The 17586-nt window shown below is 38.5% G+C and overlaps 1 protein-coding gene across 1 annotated transcript in view; it reads left to right on the forward strand.

Annotated features, from left to right (window-relative positions):
- CAPZA2 (capping actin protein of muscle Z-line subunit alpha 2) overlaps positions 1 to 17586 on the forward strand; it is a 40405-nt gene that overhangs the window by 6403 nt on the left and 16416 nt on the right. Inside the window, exons 2-3 of the mRNA XM_067564244.1 lie at positions 13247 to 13310; positions 16192 to 16243. Coding sequence (XP_067420345.1) covers positions 13247 to 13310; positions 16192 to 16243 — 116 coding nt within the window. The remainder of the gene's footprint in view (positions 1 to 13246; positions 13311 to 16191; positions 16244 to 17586) is intronic.

The raw sequence follows: 17586 nt of genomic DNA on the forward strand, positions 1-17586 counted from the left end.
CATCTAATTAATTGGAAACCTCAATTTTTGCTTTTTATGGCACTGCCACAAGATTTCCAGAATTTCCACAAAATCCCAGGATCATGCAGCAGAATTTAGGTCCAACTTGCTTTATAACAAAATATGTATTAAATTGTATTTGTTAATTAACTATAAAGTTAACAATGTTACAGCTACCTACAACTAACTATGAACGTACAAAATCTGTTTTATTCCTTTAAATTGCAGGTGATGTGGTGGCACAAGAGTTTCATTGTGGCTAATACGTTTTTCAAACCTTGTTTAAAATTCCAGTTCATTCCATTCTTACTCATCTGCTGTCTCCCTGTCTCATCCCAAATTATACCAAATTTACCTTCCAAAATTACAAGTGTAGAGCATATAAACTTGATAGACTGTTTGGAAGACAAGCTAGAAAGACTAAATTCAGAGCACTTTTTGACGAAGTGGGTTACAGCCCACGAAAGCTTACGCCTGCAGAAATTAAATTTGTTAGTCTTTAAAGTGCTACAGGACTCTTGTTTGTTTAAATTCAGAGTACACATTTTTCATTAAAGTAGCAAGGATTAAAACTGTCCCCACTGAAACTGCAGTAGGATGTCTGATTCAGGAGCCATTTCATGAAAAAAAATTATTAGGATTAGGGAAATACCTGGATTTGCTGTCAATGACAAGTAAATTTAATTCTTAAAACAGATCCTAATTGTTTATGCGAGGAGTTATAATCACAAGAGGTTATGAAAATATCCTATATTCCAAGAAGTGCTTTTAGTCAATGCTAATGTCCTAATTGTGTGTCTCATGGTCATATATATAATTTTAAGAGATTTCTCTTTCACTAAAATGATGCGTTTCTGATAAGAATAAAAATTCTAATTACCCAGGTTAAAAGAAATCTTACCTACTGATAACCCTGCATTTTATGAAATAGCAACATCTTAGAGGCTGCACTTGCTGAGGAGGGAATACTGATTTCAGGCAGAGGTTATTTCCTGAATTATGTTTTACAACTCCTATATAAGTGTTGAACAGTTAAAAAGTATGTTTATTATCTTTCTGATGGCTGACTTTCAATAGGTACTATCCTTTCCCAATAGGCTGCAGTTAATTTGTTTAGAATAGTGTTCACCAAATAGTGAGTTAGACCTAGTCACACTGCATGCCTTAACTGAAACTCATCAAAGAATATAAGTACTTTGAAATACCATGGGTTGGTTTGATATTAACAAATAAACACTGGGTAGGAGAGGAATTCAAGTTTAAACAGCAAAACTTAGCAAAGCCTGTGTTTTTCCATGAGTTATGTATAGTGTCAAATTTTAACTTAACTTTTTTTTAGAGAACCAAGATTATCCAGGCATAAATAATTGTAAACTTTTTAAAATGTAAGTGTGGGAATGAACTTGTTAAATGCTGAAATCATTTTTGTTTTTACGCTTGAAAATGGGATAGTTTGAAAATGTTCCATTTGTAATAGGACAACAAGAATTAAAAATCTCAACCATAGAGGTTGAGAGACATTTTATAAGACATGGGGGTGAGGGTTGTTCTTATAATTAAGATAGCAGACTTAAGTGCACTAATAATGCGTTAGCTGCACTCTAATTAAAAAAAAAATGTTCACAGATACAAGCTCTGATTTCTTCCACTCCAGGATCCATCTTTACTTTCAGGGCTTGAAACATGTAGTCACATGCAATCAACTTCTCTGACAGTGTAAACTTTCATTTAAAACATTTTTTAGCCCTCATGGTTGTAAAGAAAATCTTCCACATGTAAATGAAGTGATGCATTGGAGTCATTTTAACTTTGTGGATGTGTCTTCAGTAATGCTACTGTTATGAGGGAGGAGAACCAAGCTTCTATGCCATTAAGAGCAGCGTGCCTAGAGGGATGCCAGATCACTCCAACTTTGGTGTGTGGGGGATGATCCCCTGTCGGTACTATGCCTTAGGCTAATCCTGTTTGGGCTTAATTTTTCAGGCCCTACGCACTCTCTAAAGGAAGGTTACCTAACATTTACCAGAGTTTATTGAGTATATTGCCTCTGAAGAGCTCACTGGTCCTCAACACCTTCAGTTTTCATTGGATGGCTTTTGGGAGGCTTAACATACTTGCAAAGTAGAGCATCCGATCCATGTTCAGAATGCATGGTGGTTACGTCTTGTAGTGGTTCTGTAGCTCACAAGGTAAGGCATATGATTATAAATGTAGATCTGACAAGTCAACATATTAGACTTCTGACTACTTAAAAACTGTTCTTTAGAAAAAGGGGCTCTACTGTTCCCTAGGTTAGTGCTTCCAATTGCAGTACTTTGTTAACTTTCCTGAGTTGACAGCTCTATTGGGACTGAATTCCAGAACAGAACATGGAGCATCAAAGGCTAACACTTGATTAGATGATTTATTTGGAACTTACGTTCAGTCTTTTTTTTTTTTTTTTTTTTTTTTTTTTTTTAAAAAGGCTGCTTTAGCATACACTCCTGAAGTTGTGTGTCACACACATTAGATTAGTAAGCTACTTCTGTAACCCTTGGAGTTACAGAAAGCCTAATGAATGAAAGAAAAGCTCATGTTTGGGGTAAGTGACCTATTTAAGAACAAAAGTGTTCATAATTTATTAAAGCTTTTTAACAAACCTTGGCATTTTACCGGTCACTTAGATTGAGATCTTTTGTATAAGTGTTGAGAAAGAAGACCTTGTAGTGAAAACTTTTTTTTAAGCAAAATCAAGTGTGAGAAAAGTGTTTTGATTGTTTCAAATTTGAGTTATGCAGGGCACAATGGACCAGGAATCTTAATATAGAATGAATGGGCAAAAACTGGCAATAAATAGTTCTGTGATTTCATTTTGTATGTATACTATTTTCATGGCTTTCAAGTCACTTTCAAGCTAGTTACTGACAAGATTTTTCTGATTAGTATTCCACATCCAATATAGCTGTGGATAACCAAGCTACAGCACATTCTGCTTTCTAGATCATAATGCCAGGAAAATTCTAATTTCGTAGCTTTTTATTGATGATGGACATAGAATTAGACAGCCATACCCCGAAGAAGTTAGTTTAAATAGATAAAATAGTTGAGTAGCAGATTATTATGCAAAATAACTAAGATAAATTTTGTCTTGTTAGTTTTTTTTATCGTAGTCAGTTAGGTTCTTATACCTTATCCATCTCTGGTGTCTGACACCTTGCCCATTATATGTTCCTTCTTGCCATCTGTCTCTGATCTAACCCTCTTTCTTTCCCTTGCTTCTTATTGCCATTGGACTGATCATGGATGCAAAAAAAATACTAGCTGATCCTGAGAGTCCCTTAATAGCTCAAGTGTGTCAAAAGCCAAGATGGTCAGGGATGCAACAACATGCTCCAAGTGTCCCTGAACATCCAACTGCCGGAAGCATCTGGCACTGGCTGTCAGATACAGGATATTGGGCTAGATGGATCCACATACGGCAATTCTTATCTTATGTCCAAATTTACTGGTGTAGAAATTTCTGGGTGCAGGGACAAATCCCTCACTGTTTTTCCATAAGCTCTGGGTTCAGCCCATTAAAAATACTGCCTCTAGAGTGCTGCCATCCTTTTGCTGCAGGAAACATTCTAAAATACTATTCTTCCATGTAAAGTAGTGCTCCTTGCTATAATATCTAGATGCTGCTGTAGAAGTCTACAGTCTTAAAATTCAGGTTCTGACCAGTTGTGGTTATTAAAGATCTTATGGTTATTTTTATAAAAGGTGTTACTTTAGTATCACCTGGTGATTGCATTCTTTCTATCTAAATTCCTCGTGAAATTCTCAGTTGGATACTATATTTGCTTTTTCCCCCCCAAACTTGTTAAATACTAGTATTATGTGCTGTTAAACCTTTGCTATATTCCTTTGAGAGCTGTATTTCATTGGTGGGTGAATGGATCTTATCCTTTATAGCAGGGGTTCTCAACCTGTAGGTTTCACCACTCTTTCTTCCTTCAATTCTTATACTTTGATTACAAGATTTTTTTCTAGCTCTTCAGGTTGCAGAGATTACACTTTATTCATGCCTTTTGAGGTTAACTGTTGCATTAGTGTCTAAATCTGCAGACAGCCTGAAGCAATAAGTGTGAATTGCTCTATTAATCTCAGATTTGGCCTTGTGAACAGTTATTCTGTGGCCATTGAATCTGGCAGTTTTTCCAGTATGCCACAGAATTCAGTGGGATTTTTTGCCAGATTTGCGTTTTGCTGGTTTGTCTCTTTGCCCTGTTGGGACCTCTCCAGTTTTCCCTGGAAGGGGGAGTTAATTGGATTACAGTACATGTGCTTCCTGCTTTATTCCATTGAACCAGGCAGCACAGCAGTCATGACCACACTGTTATTTAGCCTTTCTTTTCTCTGTGGAGTCATTGCTTATAGCCTCTACTGTGGACTTGCACCAAAACATACATCAGTATGCACCTTAGTTACTATCATTTAAAGGATTTGTTGCAGTAGTTGACAAAGGCTTCTGGGATGTGCCCGTAGCCATTAAAAGGAGGAAGCAGAGCCATTGATGAGACAAGCATCCATCTTTACAAAATAAGCCCATTGAATTATTCAAGCAGAAACTTGTTTACAAAATCAAGACTATTTTATTATTTGTATATAGGGTAAACATGAACGCTCTCCATTCATCATACTTGGTATATAGCTGCAAATAACAAAAGTTGTCAGTCTAAGTTGCAGTCAACATTTTTCCCAACTGTTCCTCAAATGTCAGTGTTAAATTGGTATCTGCTGCTGCCAGTAAAGTCAAAGCAATTGAATATGAGCCACCTAACTCTGAACAGCTCTCAAGAACAGTTCAGGGGAGCCAGCACTCTTATTTGTATACTGGATGATACCACAGATATCTTCTGCCCAGCATTACTCTGGTATGAGTCGGTAGGATCCATGTATGACTTCCTAGTTTTTTGGGTTCATTGACAAGGAAAGGTACAAGGGGGTAAGGTTCCCTCTTGGTTTGGATTGGTTTAGCTGTATTGATAAGTGCATTAACTAATGGCAAGCTATGACAAAAAAACAGAGCAGCCTGGGACTGGAACTTAGTCTGCAGCCAAGCCATTTGGACAAATTGTTCAGTTTACGGGGAAACCGTAATGGCAAAGAGGATGCCATTAGGACTGAAAAAACTTGATGAGGCTGTAACAGTTGTGAACTTTATTAAAGATAAACCTACCAGTGCATGCCTCTTCATTTTTTTTTTTATGTAAAGGGATACTTGACAGTGGCAGGTCCTCTTGAACATGAGTCTTTGATTATCTTGTTTAAGTTTAGAAGAGGCAAAGATTTTGCTGCTGAACGTCGTTTGGTCCTTACCAAATACTTACAAGTGCTGGCTTGCTCTAAATGCTTCTCTCCAATGGCTGAATATGATCTCTACATGACACCTTCAATGACCTGTCATTGAAGGTATGATTCTCCAACAAATCTCTGATTTCTGGTTGTGTGAGGAAGAATTACCAAGAAGTAGCAAGTATCGGATAGCAAAAAGCATGGTGTTTGAGCCAAGCTCTTTTGCTCTATTTCTTATTGAAAATAAAATCCCATTACTACCTTGCTGAATATGATCTGCTTCTGTTTAAGTTATATGTTCTCACTGAGGGTTGCCTGACCTCTCCCTACTGGGAGGTGGGAGGGGTTATGCCCTTCCTATATTGCTAAATGGAAGGCAGGACCCTGATATGGGGCCAGCATATACTGCACCTCTGTCACAGAGGTGTTGAAAGTTAAAGCTTGTAAAATGTTTTGAAATGTCACTGGCAACATTTGGCCAAGTTTCAGCTTGTTTAGAAACCAAAAGCTACAGCTTTTAAATAAGTACAGCCGTAGAAGAAAATTCCATTTAGAAGCCAGGTTCTGAAAAAGTTATAGCAAGACTTTTTTACATTTGTGACAAACACTGCTGTTAGGCTTTTTTTTACTGTTTGTAATAGTTATGTGAAGCAAATTTGAGTAGTCTTTTTTAATCAAAGCGTCAAACCTATTTCTCATTTTAGAAGAAAATGAGACTTGCTTTATATGTAAATTATATTTTATACATAATTTATAGCTTATTGATTTGTATTTTGGTAGTGCCCACAGCCCCATTCAGGATTGGAGCTCTACTGTACTGGATGTTGTGTGCACACAGAGGAAGGAATGGTTTCCTGCCCCGAAGAGCTCACAATGTAATTGGAAACGCATGAGTAACAAAGGAAGGAATCTAGGCATCAGGGTGGAGGGTTACAGCATATGGGACTAAATCAAAACTTAATTTGCTTACAACTTCAAAGTACAAAACTTTTATGGAGGGTGTTGTCAGAATACCAGATAATGTAGAGACTTAAGCTAATTTGATTGTTTTCCTGAAGGTTTATATTTTCTATAAACAAGTTCTGCTTTTAAGTCTTGCTGCCTCTTTTTAGCTGAATGTTTGTTAGTTAACAGGAGTAATGTATTTTATATTTGGTACTGTAGTTTCTTTCGCAGAGCTAACTGCTGGTGATATTAGCATTTTTGCATGCACATATTCACTACCATATAGGGGCATGTAAATTGCAGAAAGTCTGGCCTTTCAACCAATGTCAGTTTCTGATGTGGCCAGAAACAGGAAGAGTAGTGGTTTGAAACATCTCATCCTTTTTTTAATTTCTGTATATGGAGTTTGAAGAGGAAATATGCACTGGCTGAGCCTATTGCTCTTTCTGGTTAATTTATAGCATGTCTTGACAGGAAAGTTGGTGGGTGGAGCGAAGACATAAGTCTGAAAACAAAGCATTCTTACTTGAGTGCTTGCTCATGTCCGTTCCATGTCAAGTGTATGTGCACCACATGCACTGGTGCTGGAGATTTTTCCCTCAGTGATATCAATAGGTCTGGCTCTAGCATCCTCTGGAGTCTGCACTGGTATAAGGGGTGACACCAACACACCGCCCCCCCATCCCCTGCCCGGTTCCTTCTTACTGCCCATGGTGATACTGGAAGTCCTCTTGCCTTGGCAAATTCTTCAAACCAGTGTTTTTCCTCCACTTGGACATGGTTCTCACTAGCATGGTGGTTGAATCCTCATCTTGTGACAAGGGGGTTCCCTTTCGCGGCCCTGCAACCAACACTGTCCCTTGTATTGGATGCTTTGGATTTAGAGTGGGGAGCCCACCTTAGCGCCTTCAGAACCCAAGGCCTTTGGTCCAGGGTGGAACTGGCGTTACATATAAACATCAGAGAACTCAGGGTGATCTGCCTGGCCTGTGAAGTGTTCCTTCCCCAGCTGTCTGGCAAGGTAGTGCAGGTACTGACAGAAAACACAGCTTCGATGTATTACGTTAACAAGGAAGGAGGAGCATGGTGCTCAGACCTCTGCCAAGAGGCCCTACACCTATGGGACCTCTGTGTGGATCATGCTATCCACCTGGAGGCTGCTCACCTCCCAGGGTCAGGAACACATTAGCAGATCACCTAAGCAGGTCCTTCTCCTCTCGCCACGAGTGGTCCCTACACCCAGAGGTTGTCAAGATAATCTTTCAGAGGTGGGGAACTCCCCAAGTGGATCTGTTTGGTACCAGACAGAACAGAAAATGTCATCATTTCTGTTCCCTGCAAAGGCTTGACAGCGGCTTGCTTTCTGATGCATTTCTCCTACAGTGGGCAGGAGACCTGATGTATGTCTTTTCACTGATCCACCTCATTCACAAGGTGCTTCTAAAGATCAAGAGGGAGAAGGCGAGAGTCATTTTGATAGCTCCGGCATGGCCTCACCAGCACTGATTTGGCATGCTACTAGACTTATCGGTAACACTCCCTTGGGCACTCCCAAACAGCCTGGACCTGATTTCGCAAAACCTCATTCAACTGCTACATCCAAACCTCATATCCCGACACCTGACAGTGTGGGTGCTGCATGGCTAAGCCTCAAGGAGCAGGCCTGCACCACTCAAGTCTAACAGGTCCTACTAGGAAGCAGAAAACCCTCTGCCAGAGCCACCTACCTGGCTAAGTGGAAACGCTTCACATGCTGGACGTCCGAGTGGAACCTTTCTCCGGCTCAGTTATCTGTACAGTCCATTTTAAAATACCTGCTCCACCTAAAGCAACAAGGTCTAACATTATCATCGATCAAAGTACACCTGGTAGCCATCTCGAACTTCCACCCTCCTATTCAGGGCAAATCAGTCTTCTCACGGGAGATGATAGCCAGATTCCTCAAGTGCATAGAAGGACTCTTCCTGCAGGTCCAAGATATGGTTCCTCCATAGAACCTCAATCTGGTCCTATCAAAACTCACTGGGTTCACCTTTGAGCCTCTGGCATCTTGCTCTCCTCTACATCTATCATGGAAAGTTGCCTTTTTGGTGCTGGTTACTTCAGTGAGATGAGTCTCTGAGATCAAGGCTCTGACTTCAAAACTCCCTTATGTGGTGTTCTACAAGGACACAGTCCAGCTGCGCTCTCACCTGGCCTTCCTGCCAAAAGGTGGTATCGCAGTTTCATGTCAACCAGGATATCTTCCTTCCAGTGTTTTTCCCAAAGCCTCACAACTCTGGTGAGGAAAGGCCTAACTTTCTGTGTTGAAGGACTAAGCCATTTTGCAGGACCGCACAGCTTTTCATCACGGTCACTGAACAGATGAAAGGGCTCCTGGTGTCATCCCTGAGGATTTCATCCTGGATCACCACTTGCATCTGAGCGTGCTATGAACAGGCAAAGGTCACGCTTCTGGCTATGCTGACAGCTTATTCAATAAGAGTGAAGGCATCATCATCAGCTTTCCTAGCTCGGGTCCCAATACAGGACATCTGTAGAGCTGTGACATGGTTGTGTGGCCATACCTTCGTGTCCCACTATGCCATCACTCAACAGGCCTGGGATGATGCTGTTTTCAGCAGAGCAATATTATAATCGGCCTGTTCATGAATTCCTGGCCCACCTTCAGAGGTACTGCTTATGAGTCACTTGACATGGAATGGACATGAGAAAGCACTCTAAGTAAAAATGGTTACTAACCTTCCATAACTGTTTTTCTTCGAGATGTGTTGCTCATGTCCGTTCTATGAGCCACCCACTGAGTTCCGGCAAGAAGGAACTGAGAGGGAGGGAGCTGGCTTCACCCTTTACGCATGGGTGCATCTGTGCGCAACTCGAGAGGGCACTAGAGCTGGCCCTATGGATACCACTGAGGGAAAAATCTCCATCACTGGTGCATGTGGCACATGTACACCTGATAAGGAATGCACATGAGCAACACATCTTGAAGAATAACACTTAGGGAAGGTTAGTAACCTTTTTTTCCCCCCAGGGCCATGTTACACTACAAAATTAAGTTACCCTAACTTACATCGGCATACTGCCACCACAGTAATTCTGTTGCTTGTGTGTCTGCACTTTGCTCCTTGTGTCGGCAGTGCACGTCCTCACCAGGAAGATCTGTACTGATTGTACTGTCAAATGTGGGGCATTGGTGGACAGCTCCTGAAAGCCAGTCACAGTCAACATAAGCAATGCAGTGTCAACACTGACACTTCATAGATTTAACTACATTGACCTTGACTTTATGCTGCTCATGGAGGTGGATTTGGAGTTAAGTCAATTTATTGGGTAGTTATGTCAGCGGGAGTGAAATTTAAGTGTAGACATTTCCATAGTTAGGTCAACAGGTTGACGTAAGGCAGCTTATAACTCTGTAGTGTAGACCAGACCTAAGGTAGCTAATATCACTGTCTGAAGTGTTGGCTTATTGCTAGTAGGAAATGGAATTTGTGAACTCTAGTGATTTTTTTTTTTTTAAGTCAGTTAACTGCGAGTGAAAAAAGCCTGCAGCAACTTCATAATAAACAGGACATCTCAAGTATACATAAATCTAATTTCATTGAAATTACCATTTAACATATATATTCCCCTTTATTCCTCTCTGTCAAGCATCAGTTTGAATGCTGTATATATTTCAATTCCTTCATAAAAGTTTCAGATTATGGCATTTGAAATTGGGCTGAGATGTAGCCTCTGTTTTCATCTACAAAATCAGTTGAGGGTGCATATCTGAGTAGCAGCACCTATTGCTAACTGACTTTGCAAAATGGTACTTGACAACTGTCAATCACATGCAAACAAAAAAGGCACAGATTGCTCCTGCAAAGAATGGGCCACCCATCTGATGATCTACTAAATATCTTTGATAGAACTTTGAATGTACCATTCTTATGAGCTCCTATTTTGTACAGTAGTGATAAGATTGCAAATGTCCATATCTGCAGGGAGACGTAATAATAATCAGCACTGTGATCAGTCATATCTGTCATGTTCACAGCTGTGCGCACAAACTGGTTATATTACTAAAACAGAACTTCCTTTTCACCCCAGTTTGCATTGTATAAGTGTGAATTTTACAAACCGTTATGTAGAGAGCTAACAGCCTTGACAGAACTGAGTTGGAATAATGTTTCACAAAGTTTATTTAGGTTAGCCTGGTTGACTTGACTTAAAAGTATTTGTGTGTGCAGTTGAAAACACACTTATGGTAAAAATCTGTTTATAAGGCCTGTTTCTGATAAACAACTTTCTTCTGTGAACTCATATGGTGATTGCGGTCTCTTATTGCCATGATTTCACCTAATGTTTGTATAATAATTCACACACAAATTGTATGATTGTCTCAAAAGCCAAGGAATTTTGAGTTTTTAAACTTGAGAATTTTTAAAAATGAAGACACAAGTGTAATAAAAAAAATTCCTTGACTTTAATTACAGAATTTTAAAAAATTCAAAAAATGAATGTACTGCTTAGACAATTTGATGCAAAGTTGGACTGAAAATAGTTTTTTTCCTTTTGAAACAATTAAATCAGTTTGAGTTGCAATTTTAAAAAAAATGCATTTGTTCTGAGTTTGATTTTCACTCTTCTAAAAGTACTTGTAATCAACTTAAGAAATTCTAAGACCACTGTTAACCAGTCTGATCTAGACCAACTGTTAAATAACCAATCTCCTAAATTATAAAACTTCTACTGTAAATATGAACTCTGCTTTTAAATGGTCTTTTTTTTAAACTTTATTTTAAATAGTTGTCTAGAATAATCAAACAAGTCTGTGTAACCATAAATATTTAACTCCAACTCAGTTGTAAAAAGTGAACATTTGATTTGAGTTTATAATTTATACTGGTTTGCATCATACAAATAGAAAAGAATCAAAGCAAAGCATAACTAGTCATGCTTCTTACTGTCGTTGCATCCTTTCCTTTAGACTTCTTTGTAAAGTCATTCAAAAAATGTTTTTAAATAGCTATACGGACTCTCTTCCTATTCGAATTTACATCTTCCAATAAATGCTTAGTCATATCAAAACAAAATTTCTTCAGTGTTAAAGGGTCTAATCCTGTGAACACTTTAATATTTTGATATTTGCCTATAGCAGTTTTGTAGAAGTCAAATAAGATACCCTATTAGTAGTGGCATTTAAACAAGATTGAATTTATAATGCAAGTCTCATAAATTTTAATGTAGAATTGTAAAAGCACAAGTTTTAGTTAATTTGACAAAGCCTCAACCTGATTTAAATCAATTTAGGCCACTTCACCCCAATCCATACTCATGCTACAACTTCCTAGTTTTTAAAAATACGACAGTCTTCACAAAAACAAAGCTGACAATGAAGGGCACAACTGTGATGCTGTTACTGGAAAAACTGTGTGTTACACCAATGTGGTAAAACCACCCACACAAATAAAACCGATTATGCCAGTATAACTGCATATACACCAGGGGCTTCTGCTGGCACAACTTTCAGTCAGGGATCGAATTAAAGCCCTGTGTGGAACTATTTTTTTTAATCCCATTCCTGTCCTGCTGTACCAACTCCTACCTGCTCCCGCATTGTTTCTTGCATTTTTATAGATCCTGCAAAAGAGACAGATTCTCCCATGCTACTAAAAAAAAAAAAAAAAAAAGCCAAAGTGAGTGGTTGGTTTTATTTATATAACAGAATTCTGACAGTTTTTACACTATATATATATATATATATATATATATATATATATATATATATAACTCCTGTTCTAAAAAAAAATCAAATCTTTTTATCCCTTGCTTAAATTTAAGTATTAAACCTTTATTAAAAAAACCAAAAACAACTTGCTTTACACTGCTGAAATTCTATTTATGACAAACTGGCAAGAAATGTATTGTTTTCCCGCAAATTACCACAGTCTGGGGTTTTTTGGTTTTTTTGTTTTTGTTTTTGATTGTTTTTTGGGGGGGGGGGTTACCCGCCCAATCATGCCTGAAACAAAGTACATTTTTCCTGCTATTATGACAACTGGTCCTACAGGATCCTAGAACCACAGCAAGGCTGTTCATACAGCTGACTGACAACTGGTAGAAATCTGTAGTTTAGACACAGCCTTAAGTTTCTAAATTTGTGTTTCGGTATCTCAGGGTAGGATCTTCAAAATCACTTAAGTGACCTCCAGGCACCAGCCTGTTGACTTTAAACTGCAAACTCTGAGGGAATGTAGTCTGAAGCATTTCAGCTTTCTTGATTTGTGGAAATTCAGTAAACTGGAAGGTAGATGATGGTCCATAGCACATGCACAATTTTTGTTTTGAGTTTGTAGTGATTTCACAATAATGTTAATAAGGTCCTGGTTTTGTCTTTTTTGACATAGATGAACATTAAGTGTGCAACGTCTTTGTAGGAAAAAAATCTGAAATTCTGGTAATAGTTAAAGAAACAAGTACAAAACATCCACTTCAGCAGTTTAATACTATAACCTGGAACAAATCCCCCTCTCTGTTAGGTTTTGTACATATAAATAAGACAGACCTTTCCATACACAGCTTCCAGTGTAGTGGCCTGATTCTGTTACAGAGAGAGCTTCCCCTGCCTTGACATTACAAAGAGATCTTATAGTGGTTGCAAATTACATTATAAATTGCAAGCCCTACAACTTGAGTCTTGTTTATTGAATCCCTTCTCTCATCCTCTGTGTAGCAAATGATGGAAGGAGGCTATGTTGTCCCTTATGCTTAGAAATAACTCCTTGTCCCTGTTCCTGGTATGTACAAAGACAAAAATAGTTTTGGAAATGTGGACTGTATTGAATAGTGGGATTTGGAGGACTCATATTTTGGATGTTAAAACCATACAAAGTAGAACTTGATTTCTTTTGCATGGATGCTGAGTTTTGGAAAACTTGGGTATTTAAATCAAAAGAAATAATATGTACAGTTATCTAATATAATGTTTTTATTTAAGGTGCGCATAGCAGCAAAGTTCATCATTCATGCACCTCCTGGGGAATTTAACGAGGTGTTCAATGGTGAGTATCTTTGTGCTTCTCTGCTCTGGATCTCACTTGTTAATGCATTTCAGATATGTATATATATTTAATACCTTTAAATAAGCTATCAGAGATTAAGTGTTGGTTGTTTTTCTCTCTTCCCTGCTATTTCATACTGCTATCTTTAGTCACTACTTTGCTACTGAAGTGTTATGAAATACTTTCATAGCTTGGCTTGGTGAGTTTCAAACTAATCTTAAATTCCCGGGCTGTGTGTTGCCTTCTGTCTGCAAAGGGAAAAACTTTTTTCTTAGTGTGAGGATGAGATCTTGCTTTGCCCCCATTGCCAATTCTGCAGTACTGATCTCTGCTAATATTGTTTGATATGATGAAAGAAAGGAGATTTCAGTTAACTGCTCAAGCTTTGATATATAGCGAGGCCACTTCATTTTCAAGTTCTATTGTTTAATTTGTGTTTTTTTGGATAATATAACAGTAATAATTGGAAGGTGGTTGACCTAAAATATATTCAGGTTTCGATATATGGTTTGGTTTTGTGGGGAAGGGATACTTTGATCCTCTGTATAAGTTAGAGACAACAGTGAGGAGAGGGGGAAAAATCTAATTCTCCCCACCCCCAATTTATCAAACTCATAAGTTTGAAATACATGACAAGTTGTATCTTCTGTGTATGTTTTGAAATATTGATTTATTTGGGTCCATACTAAGTTTACACAATGCTATAGAGTTGTGGTAGATGCTACATAGGTAAGGTTGAAAACTTGAAATTAGCATCCATTAAGAGAGAGCTTTCTCAGATTTCTCCAAAAAGAAACAGATTTTGTGGAAACCTTACTTGCTGCATCTCATAACACTCCTCCGACCACCACCAAGCCACTACACACACCCCCACAAAGTTTGAGGTAAAAATTCAGAAAATAACTTTGAAAGTTCAGGTAAATTTTCAAAATACCCTAAGACCATTCTTGTACATTTCCTAACTTTCTTGGCTCTTAATTATGAAGACTAGACACTCCAGTTTTTTGACCTTGCTGAAAAATGCCTGTAGTGTATTGGAGGTGGGTGGAGGAGGGTTTAAGAGCTTGTTGGGTTTTTAAAGTGTATAAAATGCAATGTTTAAAGTACAAATGTTTGTAAATATAAATGTTAAGCTGACCTTGTACTGATATTTTTAAGGCTTCATTAATACTGCTGTTGTAGAGAGAACTGCTGGGAGAAGACAGGGAGTGGGAGCTTATGAGATCAATGGAAAATGTAGTGAATCAAGATTTGGGTGGGAGGGGGGAGCATGAAGTGGGATTGAGTTGTATTCCTCTATTTTGGAATGAAACGGCTCTGTTGTATGACTGACCAGGGTATGGGGATAAAAAGGAGTACAGGAGATGTTGGGGACATAGAGGAAGGAGATAGGTGAGTACATAGAGGGACAGTGTAGGAAGGAGTGTGGGGAGTGCTGAGCGGTATGGGGGGCATGGAAGAGGGCAGGAGCTGGAAAGAATGGTATTGGGGGTAGGGCCCAGGGGATAGAAAGGAAAGATGGAAAGGAACATGATGGCATAGTCGGGAGGTGTGGCTGTGACCCAGGATAGGTCATAAAGATGGGGACATAGAAGAGCATGGAAAGGACCAAGGGGCAGGAAGAAGCAGCCCCCTGTTGTAATTTAAACTTTTTAGGTATAAAACTAGGAGTTTTCCTTGTGGATAAATCTCCCATATTTTACTTAGCTGGTATAACTCTTATCCTTCCCGCAAGCCTCATGAACTTGCTAATGTTTATAGAAAAACCCTGCTTTAAACCATATAAAATCTATTTGAGAGGGCTCTCCTTCAGACACTATACACCAACCAAAATGTTCATATACCGTGAAAAACAAATTCCTAAATAATCTGTTAATTTAAGTACACAAAAATCCCATTTCCTATTTAGGTATCTGTTTCTGATAATCTGATCATTTTGGTCCTTGTGTATATTCTTATAAATATTTGGGTGAGAGGAGAGAATATTAAGGGCTGGGATGGGGTGATAGTAACATTACAATCATTTAGATGAGGAAGTATTTTAACTTGTTCTTCTGAATTAAAACAAATTTTAAATTTGCAGGTGGGAGCGTATATTAAATTGTATTTTCAACTTTAATCCTATAACCAACCTTTCACATTTTAATGTATTCTGTACTGAACAGTATTGTGATTAACTCTGCATGTAGGTATTTCACCTGAAACCATCCACAAGATGGTGATTTCTCAGGTTAGGATTTTACTGATATAGGAGGATGTCAAAATGCTTTTGTCTAAAAATAATTCTTAATATTGCTTTAAGAATGTAAGAAGTCAGTTGCAATTCAATTTTGGGTCCAGCTGTGGTACTGCACCCTAGATTGCAATATATGTTCAGGTTAGCAAAGTCTTCTAGGAAATTGAAACTGTGATAATGACGGCAGCAAAAATACAATAAACTATGTATACAACACTAACCACCACTGTCAAAAAATTAGTCTTTGGCTAAGCTGCTCTATGATGATCTTTAGTCATCTTTGAACACTTGTCTGCAGACAAGTGGAGCCACCTGAATCTGGTGCTACTTCCGTTTATACAGCTTTTGTGGCTAATCTGGCACATTTTGCTAGATTGTTGGTCATGCCTCCTCTATAGTATGGCTTATATCTGCTTGCTGGGGGAATCCATTTCAGTCCTCTCTCTCACATCCAATTATTGTGCAGTCATGATGGTGAAGTATGTATTATTTTACAGGTTTACTACCTACTATTTTTTTCCATTTTTCTTGGGGAATAAGTTATATTCCATATTATGTAAATGAAAATTATTTTATGGGGTAATAATATTAAGTATTCTTCTAACATCTTGAAAATAGTGTTAAAATGTAAATATTTTCTTTCAGATGTTCGGTTGCTGCTTAATAATGATAATCTTCTCAGGGAAGGAGCAGCCCAGTAAGTACCACATGCTATACTTGAGCACCTAAACACTTTCAATCTTTCACAGTCCACTAGAGGTTTGTTGCCAGTAAGTGATCACAGTGATCTGAGATGTTCATTTTTGCATCTGTAACTGACTAAACTTTCCTCAAAGCTAATAAATAAAATCAGAGTTGGTCAGTAGTTAGATTGGAGAGGTTCAAGGAAAACTCAGGAGTTATAGAAGTAATGTAAATGACTGGGTAGTGCTCTCTCAGTACTGAGTCAACTCTTTGAATACAGAGACCGTATTGGGGCAGTGTTCTGAAGAGCACAGTGTTCTTGCAAGTGCTTTCTCTTTGGATAAAACATAAGAGGTTCTGTGTCACCTAAAGATTCCAGGGCACTTTTTTGCATGGTGGTTAACCCCAGTGTCCTGCCTATATTTACTTGGGTAACTTGCACCATGCCTTTCTACAAAATCCCCCATCCAGTTTCAGTTAGAAAGATTCTTTACTTCTCATAAACTGTTGTATAATGTTACAGTGGTTGGCAAAGTTACCATGGCAAAGTAAATTGTTTGGTAAGTTTTAATGTGTTTGAGATTCTTGGGTGAAAGGTTCTGTATAAATAAGTCCACAAAGATGATGGAATGGGGGAAAAATAGTTGACTCTGACTTGATTTTTCCCTTGCTGTAGATCACATGTAATGAACTTAAATTTCCAAACTTAGAGGTAAATTTTTACTCAGAAGGTTTCAGCTATTGCACTCTTATAATACCTAGCTTTCTACAGCACTTCTCATTTGTAGGTCTCAAAGCTCTTTAAAAAGCAGATGAGCATCACTAGCCTTATTTTACAGATGGGGAAGCTGAGGCACATAGTGGCAAAGTGACTTGCCCAAGGTCACCCAACAGGGCAGTGGCTGACTGGAACACAGGTCTCCTGAGTCCCAGTTCTGCTCCTATTATGCAGCACCATCTCTCTAAACCAGGGGTGGCCAACCAGTCAGAGACGAAGAGCCAAAAAATAGCTATAGATACTGCAAAGAGCCAATCCATGCTGATCCGTCCATTTTGGCAGCAGCTTGTCAATTTCACTTTGGCGTCCCATACAATGCACAGAGCAAAGAGCCGCATGCTAAGAGCTGCATGTGGCTCGTGAGCCGCAGGTTGGCCACCCCTGCTCTAAACTATCACATCAAGATTTCTGAATGGTTAATACTCCTTCTATACTAAAGCTTTCAGTATAAGTAGCAATACTATTTAAAAAAATTACTTCAAAAATAGATTCCAACATAGAGGGGACACATTTTCTTTCTCATTTGGAATAAAAAGGCTTCTTGGCGTCAGTACACATCTTTGTGTATGTGCTTTCTG

The sequence above is a fragment of the Emydura macquarii genome, unplaced genomic scaffold (genome assembly GCF_026122565.2).
Source record: "Emydura macquarii macquarii isolate MOO-44397 ecotype Brisbane River unplaced genomic scaffold, CSIRO-AGI_Emac_v2 contig_2636, whole genome shotgun sequence".
In the NCBI taxonomy this organism is placed as follows: domain Eukaryota; kingdom Metazoa; phylum Chordata; order Testudines; family Chelidae; genus Emydura; species Emydura macquarii.